Genomic DNA, 16,434 nt, shown 5'->3' with positions numbered 1-16,434 from the left:
GGCCATCTGGCCAGAGACAAGCAACCCAGGCGGCCACATGGGTTTTAAATTAAAGCTTTGCTAAGGTCCCACCTGGCTCCCTGACACATGCAGCGTGAAATACACAGGCCAAGCAATGAAGCACTTTGACAGCATCTGCAAATGCTTCTCCACCCCGGGCAGCGCCGCCCGCCCAGCAGCCAGCGCCGCCCGCCCAGCAGCCGGCGGTCTGTGCGCGCTCGGCCTGGGGCTGGCCCAGCAGACCAGGCACGGGGGTGACGCGCTGCTCCCCGGACGCCGAAGCTGCCAGCTGAGTTCTGCGCATTCAGAACTGGCCTCGGCTGCTCGCGCACAGGCCTGACGCCGAGCTTGGGGAAGCCCAGGGAGGTTGAAGGCACCGGACTGGGAAACAGGGGTTTCCTCCCCAGCTGTGTTACCCTGGGGGAACAATGGGGATAAACCTGCTGCTGAGACCCTGGGGGCAGCCCCGCGCCTGGCGGGGGCCCCCCTCCCCAGGCCCAGCTGCGCAGGGGGGAGACAGGGCACAAAACCGGCTCCTGAGTTCAGCCTGGGGCCCCCCATGCAGGGCCGTTCCCAGATGAACTCCAGCCAGGGGCTCCGGCAGCTCGGAGGCACCTGCCGTTCCGCAGGCCCCCGCCAGAGCTCTGGGCTGCGGGAGGAGACAGACCGGCGCTGCCGAGATTCTCTGGCGTGCTCTGAACGAGCAGGGGGAACCTGCCCCAGCCCCTGTGCCAGTATTGCCAGGGGCGCGTCACCGGCTGGGACAGGGCACGAGAACCACCCCCCGTCCCCTCCCCAGGCTGACGCTGCACAAGGCTCCGAGTGTCAAGTGCCTGAGCCTCAAATTCAGCCCAACTACCCGCGTGCGAGCAACGCTGGAGCCCTATCTGGGGATGGAGGGTTAAGGGGACGTTGCAGCGTATGAGCCCTGCGGACCCCCTCGCTGAGTAGCCCCAGATCCTGCAGCAAACAGGGGGCCCAGCCCTGCAGCTCAGAAACGCGGGCGCCTTTCCAGGGGGGCAGCCGAGCAGCGGCAAGTCTTTCTCCCAAATCGCAGCCAGGCTGCACGGCTGGCTCCGGCACTTGGGACGAGGCTCTCGCCCCCCCTGAGAAATTCAGAGACTTCGGCGAGGAGCAGCTGGAGAGGACCGGGACGCAGATCGGCGCCGGCTCTGACACAGGTAAAGGCAGCAGAAATACTCAAGAGATTAAAAAGTTAGAGCTGGCAGGTATGCCCACCCCCGACGCGGCAATCCCGGGGCCTGACTGCACAGCAGGGAGAGCCGAGTACCCGACACCCCTGGCCCCCCATCCCTCAGATCAGACCTAATCGGCTATTTCCCAAACCACGCGGCGTCTTGGGCGTCAGCCGTTCCCCAGTGCGTCCGTTGCCTGCAAGGGAACCGCACCGTGGGGAACCAACCCCCGGAATTAACGGCGAACTGGCTGACCGAAGTGAAAATCTTGGGGAAAAAGACCCCGCATGCCAGGGACGCAGCTTGGCTCAGGCACCAGAGCAGGCGAGAATATCCCATCACAACGGGTCTGACTGAAAAACTGGGTGGGCCAGGTTCTCTGTCCGAGCAGCTGCAGCAAGCCCCGGCGTCTGGGTCCCCCGCCACGCGCCCTGAGGGCGCCTCACCCGCACAACGGGGCTGGAACCTGCACCCCAGGCAGAACGGCGGCCGGCTCGCTGCGATTTACGGCCCAGGCGTAGCTCAGAGACACGCTGGGCTCTGGGACGCCAGGAGGAGCAGAAGGCAGCTGCTCCCCCCGCCCCTCAAAGCTGCAGATGGTTTTGGAGCGTTTGAGTCTGACCCGCGGGGTCCAGGGGCCGGCAGCCTAGTGACAATGGGGAAAGCGCTCAGCTCCCGCGACTCGGAACGGTCTCCGGCGCCCGATGCACTCTGCCCAGCCACTGGCGCTGGGTGGGACGGGGTGGCGCTCCCCAGCCCTCGGCAGCGTCAGTGACAGGGCAGGGTGCGTCCTGCTGGGGAAACGGGGCCTTTGGCGCGCGCTGTGGGAAAAGCTTAGCCCAAAGTCTGGGGGCTGCGCTGGCGAGCGAGAGGCTCACAGGAGTTGCGGAAGGAGCCAAGCGCTGCAGCGTTTAGTAGCCGCCCAGTTGTTCTGTATAAAATCCTGCCGCACGCCGGGCGTGAACTGACCGCAGCGCCGAGCGCGCCGACGTCTGGCTTTAAGGCAGCTTTGAAGAAAAAATGTTATTGCTTTTACAACTGTGCGCGTTGTACACAGGTACCGCCGGGGGCTGGGGCCGGCTTTCCCCGGCGAGAACCCCGCCCGTCCTGACACGTCACTTCCCGTGGAAAGAGCCGGCTTCTTCCTTAGTGCTATTGTGCTGTGGGAGCCCTGCTGAGTCTCCAGGTGCCCAGCAGACTCCCCGTCCCTCCCGCCGAGATCCACGCGGCTCTGGTGGTGCCCCTTGCCCAGCAGGTGCGAGGAAGGGCTGTCAAGATGTAACAGGCAGAAGAGAAAACAGGAACCATGAACCCAACCCTGGGGCTGGCGAGCCAGCGTCCCTCGTGCACCGGAGCCGAGCTAACGGAGCAATGAAGTGAACAGCAGCCCGCCGGGCTCTCGGCCTGCTCGGAGGGTTACCGTGCGTCCCAGCGGAGCGGCCGAGTCACGTCACGGCCACTCAGCGGCGCTCTCCGGAACCAACAGAAATCTCTGGACAGAACGGGCAAATGCAAGTCAGTTTCGATTCCACAGGATTCCTCTCCACGAACCTCTCTCCGGGGCTGGGTTGTAGGTTATGGCCCGCAGGGCGCGAGGGGCCCTCGGCGCTGGAGGAAGGCTGCGAGAGGGGCTCTCTCGTGGGGTGGGGTGTCTTTAAAAGCTGTAAGCACTTCGAGGAGTTTAAAATAAAAGCAACCCCATGGGACTGAACCAGGCAGGGCTCGGAGCTGCTCAGAGCCACGGAGCAAGAGCACTTCCTTCCTTTCCAGGCGGCTCCCCGCCCGGCCGTGCGATGCCAAACTGGCGGAGTTTCAAACAGCTGGGGCTGCCCCTGCACCGCCGGGGGGCCGGGCTAGTGTGTGACCAGATTGCTGGAGAGAAATCCCAGGAACAAAACCAACCAGGTCTCCTGTGCTCGGAGCCCAAGTCTCTGCCGGCCGCCGCCTATTCTCGGATGCTGGCGGAGTAGGAGAACTGGGGGAAGTGCGTCCGCTGATCGGCCTCCAGGGAGTCCATGCTGTCATCTGCAGCCAGAGAGAGAAGCGGCGTATGGGGGGGGGGGGGGGGGGGTGTCTCCAAGGACCACAGGGAGTTGGAAGCACAGCGCCCAGGTGGCCTTCAACAGGACTCATGCTCCTAAACCCCTTGGGTGCTTCCGCAAATGGCCACCAGAGCGCCTGTGCAACCCGAGATGCCCAGGAGTTGGGCTACGTGGTGTTATCTCCACCTCCTTCCCACCAAGAGAAAGCCGGGGGCCCGCTCCCAGCTCGGGTCCCAGTCTACACTGGGGACCACCTTTCCCTTCTCCCTCCACGAGCGGTTTTCGCCGCGTGTCTCAGCAATACAAGGCCCCGGACCTGGGCCGGTCCTTGTGAGTGCTCCCAGAGTATGTGTGATCAAACCCTGCGTCTTGGGGTCTTTCAGCCGACATCCCTCCAGAGACATCGGCCACTCAGCGTACAGCCCCGCGCACACCCTGGCCCCGCTGACGTCCTCGCTACACAATGCGGTGCCATGGCAGTGGTTAGAGCTCAGGAATCCTGGCTCCCGGCCCTGTGCTTAGGCCACCAGACCAGCCAGGCTTGCCCTGTTTCTGTGCTGGGCGGGGCGGGGCTCCCTCCATTTCAGCCCCTCCCCAGAGCCCGGCGCGGCCCAGCCCGGCCATACTCACATCGGTCAGGAGGCGTGATGGTGATCGACTGCGCCGTGAACTCGTCGTCAAAATATCGCGTGTCGATCTCAGATGTCACTTGGGGCTTAAATGGTGGGACGAGCTGCAGAGCAAGAGAGGCTGCGATCGGTAACCGGGAACGCCCACTGGCTCCCCCCGTCCCCAGCACGACAGCTCGGCTGGGTCTGCGCCTGCCATGAACCACCCCAGGGCCCGGCTCCACCTCGGCTCCCACGGCTGCTGAGAGCAGCGTCAGCCACCGCTACACCAAGCGACGCCGCTCGCCACCTGAAACCAGCCCGGGGACCCAGGGGCTGCGCCGATTTCCACTCACCCCGAGCTAATCCACACCTAGACCGACCCGAGAGAGGTCGCCGAGCAGGGACACCTGCCTGCCATGTGAAGCGAGGTTCCCACGAGAAGCAGGGCTGGCTTTAGACACAGCTCCAACCCCTCCTCCCCCGGGTCTGCAAACCAATCACCGCAGCTCTGAACCAAGGCAGGAGAAGACGTGCAACTGCCCGGCCCGGGCCCTCACCTCGCACCGACGCTGGGGTGTATCGTAAGCTGTTGGCCAGGTCTGTGTTTACGTCCCCAGGACCTTGGTATTCCTGTGTGAACGGCTCTATTCTACCGCCCACACCGGGCGGAAACCAGCCCCCTAGCATGGCCAGGAGTCCCGCAGCCTCTCCCAACCCTGCCTGGGTCACTTTTTCGGAAGGATGATTCTGATGGGACAGTGTCGCTTTACAGCACCGGGGTCTCGCAATTCACACCAAAGCTGCTGCGCTGTTTGCAGACAGAGGTTCCTCGTGGAGGTTTTCAATGCAGGGAAGCGAGTGCCAGGATCTCCCGTCCTGTAATCCCAGCCTGGCCCATCCCTCCCAGCACGTGGGACCCCGAGCTCTGCTCCGTGCTGACGGGCGGCTTTTGCAACCTCGCATGGACACTCGGTGGCTGTTCCGAGAACTCTTCAGATAAGTGGTTCAGGGGCTGAGAAAAAACCCAGCCTGTCCCCAGCAAAGCGGGTTCCCCCTCTTACCTTCTTCTGAACCACGTCTTGCCAGTTGATGGCCGTGAAGAAGCGGTGCTCCATCACCTCCTTGGCGTCGGTCGGCCCTCCGCCTAGCCTGGGGACACAGAGCATCTTACTCCCTGGCCCGCGCTCCAGGGCCTGGGCTACGGGCACTGCTTTCCAGGTGCCATTTGAAATCCGGTCAGTCGGATGGTGCCAAAGGTCAGGGAGCCCCTTGTAAAGCAGCAGGCTCCCGGCCTGTGTCAAGCAGCAACACTGAAACCAGCGCGTCGACCTAGGCTCTCGGCCTGGCCCCGCTGGACCCCCTGGCCAAGCCAGGCCAGAGACCTGCCCAGGGAAGACCCTAGAAGCTTTAAGCCCTGTTCTCCTGGGCAGGAGCCGAGGACACTTCGCCTCTGGTCTGCACCGGCCATGGGGGAATCTCCTGGCCCTGACCGTCTCCCTGGCGACCGACGCACCTGCCAGCGAGAGCTGGCACCATGTGCCCAGCACCCACCCACCTCTGCTTGGGGTCCTTCTTGAGCAGCCCGGCCAGCAGGGCCTTGGCCTCGGGGCTGAGGGTGCGGGGGAAGCGGATCTCCTCCATGAGGATCAGCTCGAAGAGCCGCTCGTGGTCCTGGTTGTAGAAGGGGAGGCGGCCACACATCATCTCGTACATGACGACGCCCAGCCCCCACCAGTCCACAGCCCGCCCATAGTCGTTGTCCTCCAGCACCTGTGCAGGGAAAGCGGGGGGCTCGTGAGGGGCAGAGAGGAGTCCTGGCTCCCAACCCCCACCCACACCCCTCCCCGAGCCAGGACAGAACCCAGGAGTCCTGGCTCCCAACCCCCACCCCCACCCCTCCCCGAGCCAGGACAGAACCCAGGAGTCCTGGCTCCCAACCCCCACCCCCACCCCTCCCCGAGCCGGGACAGAACCCAGGAGTCCTGGCTCCCAACCCCCCTGGCCTGGGTCGGGGCGGTGTTACCGTAATACACTTAATAGTGAGGGATCAATACCTCCGGGGCCAGGTACTCCGGCGTCCCACAAAAGGTTTTCATGGTGGCGCCGTCCGTGATGCCTTCCTTACAAAGCCCGAAGTCCGTGATCTTTATGTGGCCGTCTTTATCCAGCATCAGGTTCTCCAGCTGAAAGGCAGAGAGGGAGCGAGGGGGTTAGAGCTCCGGTTAATTCCGCTCCCTCGTCCATACGGAGCCGAGACGGTGAGCTCGATGGGGCGTGGGGGCTAGTCCGCCACCACCATCGTTAGGCCTGGGTAACGATCAACAGCAAGTCAATCCTCGTCAACCCCCGAGAGATCACTGCGCCGGACGCGGGCGGTCTGGCTGCTTTCGGGAGCAGCCCGGATTCCCAGCTGGAAGCTGCCTCTCCTCGCGGGTACAGCGGCCGGGAGGAAGGCGAGCCAAGGGTTGGGTAAAAGAGGAAGTTTTTAACTACCCGCTCGCCAGGCCGTACTGGGGGCTGGGAGGGAGCCCTCGGAAGCAGGGACAGGGGCGAAGGGCCCTTGCCACCTGTTCTCCGGACGCCCTCCTGCAGTGACGAAATCCAGCCAGGGCGCGGCGCTGCTGAGACACTCAAGGGCCTGGTTTCCAGCGGCTCTGAGCACCGACTCCAGCTGCAGCCCCAGTGCCCAGGAAGACGGCTGTTTGTCCTGACATTACCTTGATGTCCCTGTAGACCACGTCCCTGGAGTGCAGGTACTCCAGCGCCGACACAATCTCAGCACCATAGAAACGGGCCCGCTCCTCCGTGAACACGCGCTCTCTCGAAAGGTGGAAAAACAGCTGGAGGGAAGGAAAACCGAGTGGGGGCCGTTAGTGCGAAGGCAGCCAACCGAGGGCCGATGGCTCTGGCAGGTCTAGGCCGGCGGGTGTGTCCGACGCGCATTGCCCTGGGCACTCAGAACGCTGACAGCCCCCGAGGCGGGAGAACGTACCCGAGCCAGGCAGTTCAGAAAGGGTCCCTCGAACACGCTTGGGTTTCCCTTGCCAGGCCCAGCACTAACAACGCTGGAGGAACTCGCAGCAGCCGGCAGCGGCACTGCGCAGAACTAGGAGAGGCTGGTCAGTGCTGCTGGCAGGACACAGCGTTAGCCACACCTGCCGTGGGTAACAATCCCCCCCATAGCTGGGAGAATGACGTTCCTACGGCCAGATGCCCATCAGCGACGGCTGGGCAGGGAACCCAGGAGTCCTGTCTAGCTGGCCTGTGGGGGCAGATTTTCCTGTGTCACAGCTCCTTACGGCAGGGCTAACACACCCCTGCCAGGGGCCGGGGCCGGCAAGAGCTGCTGTAAGACCTGAGAGCCCCCGAGTGAGACGATGGACGAATTGAAATTCTGCCCTGCCGCAGAGGGGGGTGGGGGGGTCAGTCACAGACATGGGCCATCTTCCTGCTGGCTCCTCTGCACCCCCCCACGGTCTTGGCCAGCCCCCCTCAGCAGTGCGGGGGGCAGAACGGCTCCCGAATCTCTCCCCTCCCCCAGCCCGTGCGGCTGTTTGAGGTGCCAGGCTGCACACACAGGACCCACCTCTCCGCCGTTGGCGTACTCCATCACGAAGCACAGCCGGTCGTTGGTCTGAAAGGCGTATTTCAGCGCCTGCAACAGAGGGAGTGGTTGAGAAGAGGCAGCCGCCGGCTGCATGGCTCGGCGTTCCCCGGGACTGTGGTGCTGTTACTCCAGCTCCCACGCCAGGGAACGGCGGAGCTAGACTCCCGGCTCCCAGGCCGAGCGGCACGCCCAGCGCAGGGCCTCTCAGCTGCCAGCGCCAGCCTGGGGCCAACGGCAGGAGCTGGGCACCGGCACATTCATTTCCCAGTGGCCACTGCGCAGCCCTGGCTCGTGCTCCCTCCCAGGTGGCTGCCCGGGAGCCGACAAGCGAGAGATGAACGCTCTGCGCCCGGACACCCAGCTCGGGGCAGCCCCTCCCAGGGGACACTGCTCAAGGAGGTGACGCTGTGAGTCTGAAGGATCTTTCAGGTTTAGGCTGGCATGTAAACAGGCCACTTCCCTGGCTGGCACGCCCGCCTCGCCCGCCCAGAGACCCCGCGGGGACTTCCCCAGCTGGCACGCCCGCCCCGCCCGCCCAGAGCCCCCGTGGGGACTTGCCCAGCTGGCACGCCCACCCCACCCGCCCCAGAGCCCCCGCAGGGACTTCCCCGGCTGGCACGCCCACCCCACCCGCCCGGAGCCCCCGCGGGGGGATTTACCGTCAGAAAGGGATGCCTGCTGTTCTGCAGCACTCTGCTCTCTGTAACCGTGTGTGCCACCTCGTCCTGCAGGGAGACAGACCCCGCAGAGATCAGTCGCGCACTCAAAGCCGGCCGTGCCACCCAGCCCCAGAGCCGCAGCCGTCGAGCTGGCAGGTGCGGAGCGGAATCCAGCCCGGGGGGCGGGGGGCGGCGTTCGCACCCGAGGGGAACAGCAGCCAAGGCACAACGCTCGCAGCTGGCCAGCAAAGCACGGGAGAACACGCTCGCGTCCACTCAACTTTAAGGGAAGCGGGTGCTTAAGTGTGTTGCTGACTCAGCGCCCACAGTCCCCCCCCCCCATTTATTGCTCTAGCCCTGAGGAACCCCAGCCAGGTAGCAGCCCCCATGGCGCCAGGTACTGTACAAACACCACAGACACAGCCCCTGCCCCAAGCAGCTTACAGCCGAAGGCGGATGGTGACGGGTGAACACATTAATTTCTAAGTCTTTGAAGCACAGCTGAGAATTTCTGCCCCTGCTCCCAGAGGCAAACACACACAGAGACAGGAGAGAGACGGACAGCGAGCGTAACCAGCAGAGGATGACGTTACCTAACGACGTACAGCACACGCCTGTGGGTTTGGAATACGCCTTGTTTCGTCTCACTTGGCATCTGCCTTCAGCGAGCTGCCCCCAAGCCCCTCTGCGCTGACCCTGCCCAGAACGTACCTTTGCGATGATGACTTCTTTCCGCAGGATCTTCATGGCGTAATAGCGCCCAGTGGCCTTTTCCCGCACCAGGATCACTTTGCCGAAGGTGCCTTTCCCCAAGAGTTTCAGGTAGTCAAAATCGTTCATGGTCTAGGAAGAAAGGCAGACGGGGGGAGGGTTAATGCACTGCCATACGGGACGGCTGGAAGGTGGGGAAACGCCAACCAATGAGCCAATTGAAAACCGAGGGGTTCTCCCGCTGTGGTAGCTAGTCCCAGCCCGGGTAGAACAGCACACGGCCAGGACACCCAGCTACGCCCCACTCCAGCCCTCCGGCACCAAGGGGGGCAGTTCCACCCTTGCCGTTTAAACCACTGTCTCTGTGCCAACCGGCCAAACTCAACCAACACGGAGCAGCCTCTTGTTCCAGATAAATATTGATGGTAGCGGCTAGGGGAGGGGCTTGCAGAAATCACGGGGCCAAGTCAATTGTCCCCGCCCCCCCGATGAAGACCCCCTGGAGCTGACAGAAGGTGACTGGCGAAAGGGAACCGTGTTTCAGACAAGTCATTAGCAGGATTCACACGTCAGTGCGGCGGGGGGAAAGAAAGCACAGCGCGTTTCCGTAGCAGGAGACGGGGTTTCCTGAGCGATCAGCACCCGTGAGGGACCTAGGTGGAGTGACCCCCCATCTCAGCGAGTGCGCAGGAGAACCTGGCCGTGGGACGGTAGCAGCTTGGAGCGAGGAACGGACCAGCGTCACGACTGCGCCGGCGCAGGGGGTTCTGACCTTCCCCAGCCGGTGACCTCACAGTACAGCCGAAACAAGGTTTGGGGTCCCCCCGGCTGAGATCACGCTAGGCGCCTTACTGCTTTCGCCCGGGGCTTGGTCACGGCCACTTCCATCTCCTCAGCCCCGGTGGTGTCGGTGGGGGAGCCGCACTTGTAATCCATCGTGTCTTCTTCGGGCTCCTGGTTCTTTAAGCTGTTGGCGACGGTCTGAATGGCGTGCATCCACTCCTCCCTGCAGTGAACACGGGGGTCAGCGCGTGCCGCAGCCTGGCCCGGCACCAGCGCTGCCGCTTACAGAGGGAGGAGACCATGGCAGGGGTGGAGGGATGGACCGGTGCTTCAGCACCTCTGAGGAGGCTTCTGTGCTTCCTTCTCCCACAGGAGCGACCCCGGGTCCCAGCACTGCCCTGACCGTTTCAGCCCGGGCCGCCACACCCCCGGGCTCGCACTCTGCCAGCGCAACCCATTATCCCCACTTCGGAGCGGCCCTTTGCTTTGCAATTAGTGCAACCACAGAACTTCCCACTTGTTCTGGTTGCACGAGGCCCCCAGCGTGAGGATGTGCTGGGCTCAGAGCAAGCAGCTCTTCTCACTGCCGCCCAGAGACCCCATGGTCCCGAGGGGAAGGCTGAGGGGAACTCGAGCGGTGAACGCAATCACCACAATCCCACCCCCGAGCAGCAGACCCCGTCAGAGCCCGGCTTCGCTCCCAAGGCTCAGCAGGGAGCCGGGAAGCCACACACCAGCTACGGATGCCCACTCTGCCAGCAGCTAGCGGTGCCCGAGGGTTCCTGGGGGGATCAGTGGGGTTCCCCCGACAACATGTCCGTCGGCGGGGAGGGTCTGTCAGTGCGCAGCGATTCTCCACGACCCAGCGCCTGGTGGCCTCCTTCATTCTGGTGCAAGGAGAGCGTCACACCTCTGCTCTGCGGCCGATGGCCAGGCAGAACCAGCCCCACGTCTGTAAGGCCAAATCCCACGTACCCCGCTGTGGCTACGCTTCCTTACGGGGGAGGGGACCTGCTGTCCCAGCGTGCAATGCTCCAAGGCAGGCCACACCTGCGCCCCTCAGGCTCCTCGCTACTTCCTGTCACGGCTCTCACAGCCTGGGCACCTCCACGCCAGCAGCTGGGCAGCGGGTGAGCGTGGGGCCACCCCTGCCACTGCACGCGAGCGGCAGCTCACACACCTGTCCTGGTGGCAGCTGGCACTGCCTGACCTCGCCAGAGCTCCCAGGGCAGCAGAGGCTGCGGGGCAAGGAGCTCACTGCCAGACCCCTCTAGTACGTAGCGTGTGGCACGGGCACCAGCGTGGCCCGTTCCGCAGCATGGAGCTGGGACTCGCGGGAGAAATTCCAGCCTGGGGCACAGAGAGCCAGACAGGTTCCATCTGCCTCCCCTCTAAGAGCCAGGCACACCCCAGCTGGAGACGTAGGTTCCTAGCTTGGCCTTCCGACGCAGGATCACACGAACACTCCTGTCCTGCCACAGAAATACTTCACTTCCCCGTTCCCACCCTCTGTTCAGCTCGCAGTGCCGCACCCGGCATGCGGGGAGCCCCTGCATGTAGCACCTGGAACACCGGGGAGCCCCCAATCTTGGTCTAGGGTGATGGACACACCCTTCTCCCTCTGCCCCCGTCTCCCCCTTGATATGGGGAGAACATCTGCCTCTCAGCAGGGCTGGGAGGGCTGGCTGGCCAGTGGCTGCCAAGGAATCTGAAGACCAAGAGCTAAGTTCCCAGAGAGCCCGGCCCCGCCCCGCCGCCCGCCAGGCCCTGTGCTGCGTGATGGGCGTGGAGGAGGCGGGCGCGCCGTGACGCAGACAGGAGCGTACGGAGCTGCACCTACCGTTCGTCGGGAGAGTCCACGTGAAAGGTTCTTTCGATGACAGTCGTCCACTGCAAGCACCGAATGACGAACGTGTTCGGCCGGGGCCGCTCTGTCTTCATCAGCTGGCATTCTGGGGGCAGAGGGGGGGGAGCGCAGGCTACCACTGATTTCTGAGACCAGGTCCCCTTTGCTAACCCGCAACCTCCTGCACTGGCTCCCTGCTCATCGCAGGATCCCGTTAAAATAATGACCCTGTGTCTTTAAATGCCTCCCATCAGCCTCACCTACAGCACGGGGCCTTTCAAAGATTCATAGATTCATAGATTCTAGGGCTGGAAGGGACCTCGAGAGGTCATCGAGTCCAGTCCCCTGCCCGCATGGCAGGACCAAATACTGTCTAGACCATCCCTGATAGACATTTATCTAACCCACTCTTAAATATCTCCAGAGATGGAGATTCCACAACCTCCCTAGGCAATTTATTCCAGTGTTTAACCACCCTGACAGTTAGGAACTTTTTCCTAATGTCCAACCTAGACCTCCCTTGCTGCAGTTTAAGCCCATTGCTTCTTGTTCTATCCTCAGAGGCTAAGGTGAACAAGTTTTCTCCCTCCTTGGCAGCCGGCAGCCCGTCCACACCAGGGCTCTCAATGGGGCCAGCACTACTGGGACTAAACCTGTACTAGTCCCGCATGCAAACTCTGCCGAGCTGGTTGCTAGTCTCCCACTCCGCGACAGGCCAGGCAGCGCTCGGGCGGGGGGTGTCACGTCAGAGCATCGCAGCTGCTGGACGAGCCGTTAGCGGGGCACTCATGCTCTAAACAGCACCATGGCACAAAGACCCTGGAGACTGACCTCTCCTCTCAGCTTCAGAGGGGACGTGGGCTCTGTGAGAAGGGGGCCGCCTGTTTTCCCAAGGGGCCGTGCATCTGCTGAGGAGAGACACGGCTGTGTCCCTTGGGTGTCCCTGCACCTCCGGGTTTAACCAGCAGACGTACCTGCGACCGAGAAGTTGTTCAGAGGTGGCAAGCTGTGATCGGATGTCTCGGGCCGCTCCTTGTAGCCAATGAAAGAGCCGTCGCTTTTCAGAAGGAAGTACCTGGGTCTCCATGTTTTAATGTACTCCCCTGGAACAAAACCGTATTGCGCCTGGCGTTACTTCATGCCTCGCTCCATCCCTTCGCTACAGAGCCCGCGTCAAACCAGCTCCCACCCCGACGTCGGCACCGCAGAACGGGAGCGCCGAGCCGCTGCCCTGCTCTCGGCAAGGAGCCAGCCAAGGGACAAACAACCGAATTTCATCAGAGACACGGGATTCCCGCTGACCGACTCACAGCGCTCTCAGCTCCCCACAGCCACTTCGGGGCTTTAGCGGCGAGAGGCTGACACACAGCCAAGGACACCGAGACCACGCCGCCGGGCTGCCCAAGAGTGGGAGAGGTTCCACGCCAGGCCAACACTTGAGACAGATCCTTAGTGATGAAATGGGGGGGCCTCTAAGGTATTTCAGGGGAAAAGCAGGAGTTTGGAGGTTCCTTTGGGGCCCCTGTGAATCCCAGTAAGGCAGGTAACTAGCCTTATTTCCCAGGGAAGCCCACCCAAACCCAGGCAGGCGAAGTGACTTGCCCAAGGACACAGAGGGAGAGTGGCAAAGCTGGGAACAGACCCAGGAGTCCTGGCTCCCAGGTCCCTGCCCTGACGTTAGCTGAAGTGGCCGGCTCTGCGGCTGTTTTAAGGGACGTGGTGTCACTCGGTTAGCACCTCTCCCCCCACTGCAGCGTAAGCCGGCAGCACCAAAATCAGCCGGATTGCAGCCCCAGCCCCTGGTCCTGGAACACCATGCCAAGGACAGAAACAGCCCTGACTCCTGACCCCCTGCTCTCTCCCCGGCAGAGAGGAGATGCCGGGGAGGCATTGGCGTAAAGGGAGCTGCAGGGCTGCCAGCGCCTACTCCCGAAAGCGCTCGGCAACCGAGGAAAGCACAGGCCCACCTTCAGCATTGCTATAAATAACCCCCGCGCAGCTGCTGCAAGGCCCCTGCACTTCCAATAGCCCACGAACGCTAAAAATAAAAGCGAGCGTTGGCATGGGCCACCCAGAGGGGACGCCGGCCTGGAGGACGTGCCCTATGCTCCTGCGGGTAGTCCTGGCAGCTCCAGGAGCGAAGCCAGGCCAGCCACACCCGGGTTGAAAGCACAACTGTTGCTAGCACCACTTCTCCAGTCCCTGTTCCCGGGACGTTTACTGCTGCAAGGGGGGCTAGCAAGCCCTGCTCCGGCCACACGCTGAGGTCTCAGAAATCATCTTTTGTCGGCGCTGGCCAGGGAAACGGGCAAACAGCCTCCGCCTGCGCACTGGCAGCACAGAGCTAACCGTGCTGCGGGCAGGGCCCAGGACAGAGCTCTCCCGCGCGGGCTGCAGTTGGAGCGAGCCGAGGGCCAGCTCCGAAGCCCACTGAAGCCAATGGAAAGACTCCTGCTCACTTCGGCTCAGGCCCTAGCTGCAGAAAATGCAGCACAGCCTGTGCCCAGCTCGGGGGAGGGCTCCCTTCCACCCCCCGCTCCGGGCGCTGCAGGGAAAGGGGAGGCTGGGCAGCTGGGTAACTGAAAACCGGAGCCTTCCTTTTCCCCGGCAGCTGCAAGGGGCAATTCCCCGCGGCACCCCGAAGCCGGAGGGACGCCGCTAAGCCAGGCACAGCCCTCAAACAGCCTCCCCTTCTCCGCCAGGGAACACAGAGCCTCTGCCCTGAGCCGCCTTCCTGCAGCAGGAGGCTGCACCTCCCACTCAGGGCCACCCCGCTCCCTTGGCACAGCACGGCGGGGAATCGCCCCGGAAGGGGATTTCCCGCCCGAGGCGTGACGGAGCCGCCAGACGGGCCAGCAGAGCAGGGCCCACAGGTCCGATGAGAGGAGGCAGGACACAGTCGCGGCTACAGCTTGGCTTTCAGAGCGCTGGCAGTCCCGTAGGGGCTGTGCACGGACAGCAAGGGGAACAATCTACCTGCTGTTGGAGTCAGCGGGTCAGAGGAGAGCACCACGCGCCCTGGGCAAGCAGGCTCAGGAGTAAAGCTTATCCGCAGGGCTCAGGAAAGGCCTGCTGCCGCACCAACAGCTAGGGCCTGGGTTCACACACAAGTTGCAGCAGTTCAAAAACCGGATTAGTTCAGCCAGTGCAAACACCTGTGTGGACACACTTACATCGGGTTAAAACAGGCTCCATGGGTTTAACTCGCCTAGAAATTCACAGTGCAAACTGAAGCAGCACAGGCCAGTTTAAACCCTATCAGCGTGTCCACACACACAGCGGCACCGGTTAAAATCCCACCTTTAGTTAGGCTGGTGCGATTGTGTGCCCCCAACACGCCCCACCTTCGGGTGGGAGCCTTACCTCTCTTGTGCAGCCAGCCCTCTTTGACGACTGACACGTCGTTCATGTTGGTGCCCCAGCTCCCGGCCACCTCTGCAGGGCAGGACAAGGAACCAGGGTAGCGCTGCCAGCTGCAGGACGCGCTGCGGGCGCAGTGAGCGTCTGTGGGAGAAAAGAAGCCGTTTGCCATCGCAGAATTCACTGGACGTCCAGACAGAGCTGAGGACGGAGCTCCCACGAATGCCGCCACCAAAGATCCAGTGTCGCTCGCCACGGGGTCCGAATCCGCCCCCTCCGCCCGGAGGACTGAGCACACAGCAGCGCTTGCCCCCGTGAGCTTACAAACCGAGCCAAGGCAGACAGAGTGGTGATCAGACGTGCCCTAGCCTCTGCCCCCCCGTGCCCAGTGCCCTCTGCACGCGCTGCACGGGGCGAAGCACACGGGGACGCCTCGGAGACGCAGCTCTCCCGCTGAAGACAGAAAGGCAGCATCAGTAGGAAACCGCCCCCACACAGGGTATCAGTAAAAACTCCCCCGCTACATGGATGGGGAATCAGAGCCCTGCTTGCAAACACCCCCGAGCTGCAGGGAGAGCCCGGCTACCTGCTCAGGCAGCCAGCGAGGTGTTTACCTCGGTTTCCAGTGACCCTTATCTCCCCGCAGCACCATGTGCTACCATCACTGATGATAAAAAGCCTTGGAGATAAGAGGCACTAATCGCACATGCTCAGATCAAAGACACTGGCGGGGAAAACACACGCGCTGCACAGGCAAGAGCCCTTACAAAACAAACAGCTGGAGAAAAATTAATCCGAGTCACCTGACAGGCCTGGGGGGGGGCAGGGCCAGGGATTGTCTTGGAAGCCCGGCCCACGTGGCTGGCACGGAGCCAGGATCGCTGCCCGGGAACCTACGATGCTCTGAGAAGCGTCTGTTGTCCAGGCTGGTCAGGGAAAACTCCTGCTAGCAACCGGGCTGAAGCACCCTGGGTCTGGCTCCAGGTCCAGAGGGAGGGAGTTTGGGGCTCCCCCCAGCACAGGGCAGGACACATTTGCCTGCGGCGCCCCTGTGCCGAGCCCTCTCGAGCGCAGCCCGGCTCGAGGAACAGAGCACTAGTGACGGCGCACGGGTACCGGGGGCTCCCGGGCCGCTCAGCACTTCTGCTGGATCCATTTTCATTCCAGCAAGCCCGGGAGCCCTGCAGGAGCGCGGCTATCGGGCTCCGCTGGGGCGCCGCGCGGCGAGGCAGGGAAATCAGGCTGCTCCCCTCGAACCCGGGCAAGGGCACTTTCCTAGGCCAGGCTGGAGCCCAGCATGCTGGAGAGCTCCGAGACCCGCAGGAAGGTACAAACCTACAGGCCCAAGGCTGGGATTCCATGGCCCAGCAACAGCACCACCGGCTTCTGGCTCTCCGGTCTCTTTGGGCCTGGTCCTTCCTCCCCATGCCATGCCTCGGGCCTGCCTCATGCTGGCCCACCCGTTAACGCCGCACGACCCGGGGCTGGTGGAGCAGAGGGATCCTCTCCCCCCACATCAGCGATCGCTCGTCCCGGACTAGCTACTTCGGTTCAGCGACGGCACTGTGCGAGCCACCGGAGCCGGGAAGCTCCCACGCTGTGCTCCAGAGACCTAGCTA

The 16,434-nt window shown here is 63.1% G+C and overlaps 1 protein-coding gene across 1 annotated transcript; it reads right to left on the bottom strand.

The window, feature by feature from the left end:
- Positions 1–6: 6 nt before the first annotated feature.
- On the bottom strand, positions 7–15,420 carry AKT2 (AKT serine/threonine kinase 2). The gene is made up of 13 exons (XM_024219407.3): positions 14,819–15,420; positions 12,430–12,558; positions 11,450–11,561; positions 9,679–9,832; positions 8,827–8,958; positions 8,116–8,181; positions 7,436–7,504; positions 6,567–6,689; positions 5,904–6,032; positions 5,405–5,619; positions 4,911–4,998; positions 3,869–3,971; positions 7–3,221 (listed from the first exon to the last, which is right to left on the bottom strand). Exons 1-13 carry the CDS (start codon positions 14,985–14,987, stop codon positions 3,142–3,144), a joined length of 1,569 nt encoding a protein of 522 aa, XP_024075175.1. The 5' UTR covers positions 14,988–15,420; the 3' UTR covers positions 7–3,141.
- Positions 15,421–16,434: the final 1,014 nt, after the last annotated feature.

The sequence above is a fragment of the Terrapene carolina genome, unplaced genomic scaffold, assembly GCF_002925995.2.
Source record: "Terrapene carolina triunguis isolate 2854851 unplaced genomic scaffold, T_m_triunguis-2.0 Scaffold517, whole genome shotgun sequence".
Taxonomy (NCBI): Eukaryota; Metazoa; Chordata; order Testudines; family Emydidae; genus Terrapene; species Terrapene triunguis.
The sequence above is the reverse complement of the archived record's forward strand: the minus strand, read 5'-3'. Positions and strand labels throughout refer to the sequence as shown.

Excerpts from the sequence above, each read along its gene's own strand:
- AKT2 (XM_024219407.3), bottom strand. The coding sequence starts at position 14,987 with ATGGCAAACGGCTTCTTTTCTCCCACAGACGCTCACTGCGCCCGCAGC. Across the intron at positions 8,959-9,678 it reads CCAAGCCCCGGGCGAAAGCA|ACCATGAACGATTTTGACTA; the intron begins GTAAGGCGCCTA and ends CTTTCTTCCTAG. Across the intron at positions 5,620-5,903 it reads CGGAGTACCTGGCCCCGGAG|GTGCTGGAGGACAACGACTA; the intron begins GTATTGATCCCT and ends TTCCCTGCACAG.